This window comes from Lithobates pipiens, unplaced genomic scaffold (genome assembly GCF_037356315.1).
Source record: "Lithobates pipiens isolate NorthernLeopardFrog02 unplaced genomic scaffold, aLitPip1_a1.2 Scaffold_23, whole genome shotgun sequence".
Classification (NCBI taxonomy): Eukaryota; Metazoa; Chordata; class Amphibia; order Anura; family Ranidae; genus Lithobates; species Lithobates pipiens.
Window position 1 is genome coordinate 333,739,269 of NW_027507785.1, and position 7,789 is coordinate 333,747,057.

The window sequence follows — 7,789 nt, forward strand, 5'->3', positions numbered from 1 at the left end:
GGTATTTTCTTAAAAATAAAAAAAAGCCAGCTGGCGTGTGAGATTTTCAGCAAAGTATTTGTTCTCAAAACACTTGTCCAGCAGAGCTTGGGTGCAAGTCTGGTCACCCATCACATCCCCACAGAGGAATATACATGTCCACCCCCAAAGGGGGGAAATACATTAGCTGTTCTTAGAACTCCATAATATAATGACTATAGGACAGCATGGAAGTCCTACAAACACAAGCAGTCAAAAACAAAGAAGGGGGCAGGGGAGGTAGAATGAGGAATATTGGCCACAGTTGCTCGGGATCGTTTGGATGGATATTATAGCCCAGAAGTTCCAAGCAGTGGAAGCCAATAAAGGTCACTTTTTTACATCCTGGTTTCCTCTGTGGGGAAGTGGGGGCAGTTATCTACCCACAATGCATGCAGTGGTGGACCACCCCCTCCCCCCGCCCCCCCGTCATTCCTGCCCCCACCATTAGAGGTCTCTGGATGCTCCGGCCGTCGTGCTGCTGAGGCTGCTCTGCATCCAAGTCACAGTTAGTATTCTGTGAATTGTAGAAAGCCCATTTAGAAATTGTTAGGAATTAAGGTGCAGCAGTCCCTCTCCCGGTGCAGCAGTGTGATTGAGCCATAAGCTTTTTCAGTGATCATTGTGGTGGATTTATATGCAGACGCGGAGACCCGCCTTAAGGCCAACCACCGAGGACAGGAATATGGGAGCCGTCACCACGGAGGAGATTTTAAAGATTCAGGCTCCAGGGCCATCACCCTCATCTTTCCTTCTCTATGTAGGAAACAGATTACCTTCAGCAAACATGCAGCTGGTGCCCATTTCCCATACACACCAGGCATTCAGCTCCAATGCATGAGGCTCCAGTGTTAAAGTGCGGGCACATGTGCGCCATTCGGTGCTGCACCTGGACAGTACACCCTAGCGGTACCAAGGTTAGGGCAGAATGTCCCCCAAGGATGAATGCAGACTTGCTTCATTCCATGCATACTGCTCTAAACCTTCATGCCCGCGAGGTGCGCGATCCAGCCACAGATTTTATTTTTTTTTACTTACACACAGGCTGCCACCAGCGGTACTGGACAGTCCACCCGCATCCAAATTCTGAAGCCTAAATGCACCGAGGGGGCTGAATGTTCATGTGTATGGGGACTACATGTCCAGATATTGAGCCAAGGATCAACAGCCTTTGAAACCAAGTCCATAATGGCCGCCGCCCCATTCCTGTCCTCAGATTCACGCTAAAGAAGACTCCGCTTAATATCAGAAATTTTCACTTTGGAAGGATTGTTTGCTCCTTGTGCGCCGGTATGGGGGATGGGGGCGCAGATGCAGCATCAGTTTTACTCATGCAGTGCTGCAAACCCCGTCGGGACCCGGAGGGGAGGAATCAGATGCAGACTACTCACAGAGGGAGCCCGTTACCGGCCCATCCACATGAAATCTAATTTTGTGGCCAATGCAGAGTTCTTCTTTAAATGTGCAAAGTAATAGTTTAACCTTAACCAATCCAGAAAGCTCTTTTTTCAGCGATGCATCTACAGCACATCGAGATCTGGACCGATTTGGATTAAAGCACTTTGTATCAAATTGCTCTTTGAGTTAAAATGAGAAAAAAAAAAAAAAAAAAAGTATAAAGTGAATATTGTGCATTATAAAATTGCCTAGGAGTTGTCAATTATCCAGAACCCCCATTTCCTGTACAGATGTGACATGGCTGGTGGAACAGCCAATAGAAGAGCTGGGAATGTCACCGACCATCAAGAACAAGTAAAAAAAAATATTCATAAAAAGCCCCCCCCCCCCACACACACACCGTACTCAACTGCTTGGATTATAGAGCCCTACAGCAGAGGTTACACTCTGACACTCTGACACACACACACACACACACACACACCTTTATCTGACATACCAGAGAACACTGAGCCAGTCACATCAGTCCCTGTACTAGGAGCTTACAATCTAATGTCCACACACATTTATATAGTTCTGACATATACTGCAGTGTTGTACAGAGAACACTGAGCCACCAATCACATGAGTCTCTGTACAGAGGAGCTTACACTCCAATGTCCCCTCCCCCACAGTCACATCAGTCTATACCAGGATCTTGCAATGTCTGACATCACTATAGCACAACATACATACGTGGACACGTCTGGTAACAGGTGGAAGTCCAGAGACCCCAGTGCTGAGAGGGGACCCCACTGAGCCACCATGCTGTCACAGGAGAACACTGACTGCTATGGGGAAGCCCCTCCCGTGCTCCCAGTTTTCATACATGCCCCTCCGGTGTGAACTATAATGGGCTGAGCTGACAATGGCTGCCTCCACCATGGAGAACCCGATGACGGAGGAGCCTGCTCAGTGCCCACGGCTCTATGTACAGGGTGGAGGGGCTCTGGATAAGCTGCGGCAGGGTGAAAAGGGTGATGGGAGAAGGCAGCCGCCCCCCCCCCCGTTACCTGTCTGAGCTGCACTCTCCGCTACAACAGGGTTCGGTGTCGTCACTTCAGGAATATAAAGAGTGGAGGGCAGATTAGGCTCCGTTGTCCATCATGAAAAATTCACAATTCAGTCATGTAATGTGATCTCCCCGCCTGACACTCACTTTGTACATTACAGGTGATAAGACCATTATAGGTGCAGTACCTACTACCGCCTGCAGCTGTGGGGGCGCTCCAAGCAAGTAGTTAGGTTAACCCCTGAAGCCGTGCACTTCAATAAACCCTTGTATAAAATTTGCATTTATTATAAGAAAAAGGAGAAGGAGTTGTATTTATTTACATATTCGAGAGCTGCTTCCTACATAGCGATTGTGCTGTTCTATTCCAGAGCAAATCTGAGGAACTAATAATATCGTCATGAGAATTCAGCAGAATGTTAGCCAAATTCATACCAGTAGGCTGTGTGTGCCATTCGCACACCCCACCCCCCCCCGGACCGCCACTTCAACTCACCGTGTATAAAATAATGCAAGTGAAATGCACCAATACACAACATGCGTTTTCCATGCACTGCAGTAAGCGGACGTGCAGGATGGTGTGAAAGGACCTCCAGTCTGCAGTGCTGGGACTGAAGGATAAAGCCGGAACCCATCAGAGCAAAAATGATGGCGGTCTCCATAGGAACAAGACTTCACCCTTTATCTAGCAGCAGGACGGTTGCCATGAGCGACAACCGCCCCCCCCCCCCCCCTCAAGTACATCTATAGCAGGACAAGTCCTCTGACCCCCCCCCCCCAGACGGGACTTGGGCCAGTGACACTTCCTCAATAGATTACATTTCAGCCGTAAAACACCTGAAAATAGACAACCAGCCGAGTCGGCTTGTATGGAAAGGAAATCAGGAATCTATTTATAACCTCCCAGGACGAGATCGCTGCCAGACACACGAGGGCTCCACACCCTTCGTTACATCAGACCCAGGGAGAGCGGGCACCGACCCCCCCCCCCCTCCCCCCCTGTTCACGGTGACATCGGAGGAGGGTCTGCACCTCAATGACCCCCAATCAAAAAAAAGGTGACAGAGGGTCTGCACCTCAATGACCCCCAATCAAAAAAAAGGTGACAGAGGGTCAGCACCTCAATGACCCCCCCCCATATTTATGGTGACAGAGGGTGGTCACCACCTCCCCATGGTGACATTGGGAGGAAGGCCACCACCTCACAGCAATAGACAATAGACCACATATCTGTCTGTTGGGATGCTCAACCCCAATCCCAATCACTGGGCTACTGCCATCCTTGTTCAGAACTCTGCGCATGCACAGTGTACCCCCCCTTATTCCATCAATGAGCAGCGGTTACAGAAGAGTGCACTGTACATGCACGGGGCTCTGAACAAGGACCCCGGTGTGACAGCAATGGTTGCAGGGCCATTATTTAAATGAGAACTCCAAGCTGTGACCTGTAGGTGATGCTTTGAAGTTTGCCGTCGCCAAACTAATCCCCATAGGCAACGCGTTTAAAGCCTTTACAGGTGACCAGTTTAGTGTGACACACAGGAGGTCTGGCACTAGAATTATTGCTCTGAGGTTTGCGGCGATACCTCACATGGTGCAGTTTCCATACGCATACAGGACTAATGCGTGCGTTCGACCTTCACCCGCGAGCGCCGTTTTAAAATCACTTATATTGCCATCAGAAGCCATGGACATCCCTTGTGATAGCACGAGCCGTGACAGGTCCTCTTTATAGAGAGATATGGGGTCTATTAGATCCAGATGTCTGCTCTGCCCTCCATAGTAGACGATCGATCTGTGCTTTTCCCAAACAATCGGCCTACAGCCAAAACTAACATCAATACAGAGAAATGGCGGCAACCGATGGCCGCAGATCTCACCTTCTTTAGTCAGTCAGGAATTCTGGAGGAGGTTTTGCGTCTTTGACTTTGCTGGTGGGAAAATACAAATAAAGGTTTACAATATAAAAAAAAAAAAAAAAAAAAAAAAAACATTTTTATATAAAAAGTAAATACCAACACACCATTATACCAGCGCCACTCAAAACTCCCACCAAGGGTGGGAAGGGGCAACATTCCAGGAATGCCCCTTTGTGCGATTTGTCACATGACTTAGGACAAAAGTCACATGACAAATCACAAGCCATTCTTTTAAATGGCGCCTGTTCAAGTGCGTTACAGTGCCTGCACTACTTTGGTGCGACTTTAGAGGACTGATCCATTGGAGTGTAAAGTCGCAATGGAAATTGTGCGACTTTGGAGACATGAATTTATCAACTTTTTTTTGGGGGGGGGGGGGGGGGGGAGTTAGTATTGCTGTCTGTTCCCCCCCCCCCCCCCCCCCCCCAATTAAGAGGAGTCGCCCCTCTGTCCCGGGGACCACTGGAACCAGTAAGAACCAGAGACCCCAGAACAGCCATCCATTGGAAGATTGCGAGATCTACTTTTAGGGGTCTCATGGTGGCCATAAACGCTTCCAATAAATGACGGATTGATATTAATCTCTCCCAATAGTAGCAATTCATAGATTTCAGTTGATATCGGGGAGATCAGCGATAAACTTTCCTCCATGCGACCTCAATCCAGTTGTTCGAAATGCGATCTCATTTCTGACCCAATCGCCTCAGTGCTGCTGATTAACGACCGTTAGCAAGTTTCCAGTGCGGCCAATCGGCGCCGCTCGATTGAACCCAAACAAATTCATTAAGAAAATTCTTATTGGATTGAATAAAAAGTGAAGCGCATACCTCCACCATTAGTCCATTAAAGTAGCACTCCGGAAAAACCAACTAGTCTTACAACCCCCCCCCCCCCCCCCCATAACATCTATCCTGACTTACCTGTGTCAAAGAAATACTTCAGCCTAATCATGTGATCACCCCAGGGCGGCTGCAGGGGAAAGGAGGACACGCTGACAGTTCAGCCATTGAAGCCTACAGATGACATCACCAGCCAGTCATATGATCTGTGTCAGCCAGCAGCAGCTGCAGGGGAGAGTAGAGAGCACCGACAATGGCTGGTAAAGCCTGGAGCAGCGACATCACCCATAGGCTTCAATAGCCCATAAGTTGTTAGCGCTCCCTCCTTTCCCCTGCAGCTGGCTGACACAGGAGAGCCGGATCACGCAACTGGAGTGGTGACATCACCCATAGCTGACAAAATGCCCCATCTATTCTCAGTGCTCCCTCTTCTCCCCTGCAGCTGCTGCTTGCTGACACAGGAGAGGCAGATCATGTGACATCACCCCAACCGTTGTCAGCTCTCCTCTCCCCCCTGCAGCAGGGGGGGGGGGGAAATCACATGACTAGACTGAAGCAGCCTGACAATAGGTATAAACAACTGTCTTACACAGATTAGTCACCACAGGGGATTAGGAGGGGGAAGGGGACAGTTTTAAGACAAGTTCAGTTTAGGCTGCAATTTCACTTTAAAGCTCAACTCCCACCAGAACTTTAGTTTTCTGTAGTCTGGGAAGGGTTACAATGGCAGAGCGCCCCATTGCTGAACCAGGCATAGAACACTGCTATCTGAATCAGCAGCCATCTACCTTACATGTTTCAGGCACTGGGGACTAGGAGTGGAAGATTTTTTTTTTTAAGTTTTTACTGCAGAGGGAGGTGCTCAGCAGCGTGGAAGATGTGCAAAGCCCAATAAGGCAGCAAACCCAACCCCCCCCACCCCCCCCCCCCCCCCCCACTTACCTGTGTAGCCATGTTCCTCTGTGGGGGCATATTCTCCTTACTCGGGGGATCATATGCAGCTTCCAGCAGTTCGGGGTTCACCGCCACCACATCCGCAAACAAGATCTGCAATCAGAGGATCAGAGCTCAGACCGCGGCCGACCGTACATTACAATAGACTGTTAGAGCCCATCTCTGGAGATTATCAATACGGAGGGTGTTTCAGGCTGGACCCCCAACCCCCCCCCCCTCACAGACCACACCGAGTATACAGATCCAGGAACTCAGCACAGGGATGGTGGGAACCCCTCATAATGGGCACAGCAGGTAAACAGGCCTAGGAACTTACCAATAGAGATAGAGGGGGGGGGGGGGGTACTAAGCATTGAAATATCAGGTTTTTGTGGATGGGTCCTTTAAGACATATTTTGGATGATACTTTTAGTGCAGATTTTAGGTGTACTTACCTCATTTCTTTATAGCAGATAAAAAAAAAAAATTAAAAAAGTTACATTAAACCGAGCAAACGTTAAATCCCCCCAGCACAGCGGGGGAATGGGGAGGGGTGCGATGAGCAGAGTCCGGCTGATCGGAGGTAAATCCTCAGGAGGGGCGCAGAGTCACGGCCCCGTGTCAGCAGGTCCCCCCGGTGTGTGTGCACAGCCCCGCACTGCCCGCTCATCCTCACTTCCCAGCAGCTAATCTTAGTAAATCTCTAATCGGATGATTGCCGGCTGCTGGGGAAGGTGTTGGATTACCTCCAGTTATTTCAGGAAAGCTTCGCCCCGCGTTCCCTGCCGCCAGCCAGCGCCTGTACCGACACCCATCCCAATCCCCAATCTTCCCACCATCCCGGAGTCACCCGCTTGGGGCGCCTTGTACAGAAATAGCGGGGGGGGCGCAAGGGTGGGTGCTGCAACATGAGACCCAATCAAGTCATAACTGGGAAAAAAAAAAAAAAAAAAAAGGCCAACAATTGGATGTTTAATGAGAGGTGACAATGTGTTGAACAGCGCTCCCCGGGGGAAGGGGAAGAGATAAAATGTGAACATAGTTAACCCTTTACTTGCCAGGCACAGCTTCCCATTTGGCATCACAGAGGGACAACACAGGACTAAAATAAAGACATTGGAAGCTGTCAGACGACACGAGAAAACGTACTGTAGGGCGATACTCTGGGGGCCCCAGGAGGGTATAGCAGGCAAAAGTTCCTCGAAGCTCTCAGGTGAACCTAAGTGGATTGTAGAGCTGCAACTAATCCATCGATTAGTCAACGACTATCCGATTATTTTTTATTTTTAATGAATCTAGTGTTTTTTTTTCCATTAGCTAATTAATCCTTTGGATAACCTTGAGAGTATTGGCTGGCAGAGTATCAGGTGGGTATGGAGGGATGGCTGCTTCCATCCGACCTCTCCCCAGATCAGTACAGAGAAACCGGCGTCATCTCATGACGCCGGTTTGTTTACAAGTGATCACATTGTAAACGCCTGGGTGTAGAAAGATGGCTGCCGCTTCGGAGCTAGGGGAGGGAGAGAGAGAGAGAGAGGGAGAGGGAGAGGGAGAGGGAGAGGGAGAGGGAGAGGGAGAGGGAGAGGGAGAGGGAGAGGGAGAGGGGAGAGGGAGAGGGAGAGGGAGAGGGA

General features: G+C 49.6%; 1 protein-coding gene across 1 annotated transcript in view; it reads right to left on the minus strand.

Moving 5' to 3' along the window:
- KIF2C (kinesin family member 2C) overlaps positions 1 to 7,789 on the minus strand; it is a 31,747-nt gene that overhangs the window by 19,689 nt on the left and 4,269 nt on the right. The window contains 3 exon segments of the mRNA XM_077450761.1: positions 2,469 to 2,489; positions 4,329 to 4,398; positions 6,168 to 6,272. Of these exon segments, the coding sequence (XP_077306887.1) occupies positions 2,469 to 2,489; positions 4,329 to 4,398; positions 6,168 to 6,272 (196 nt within the window).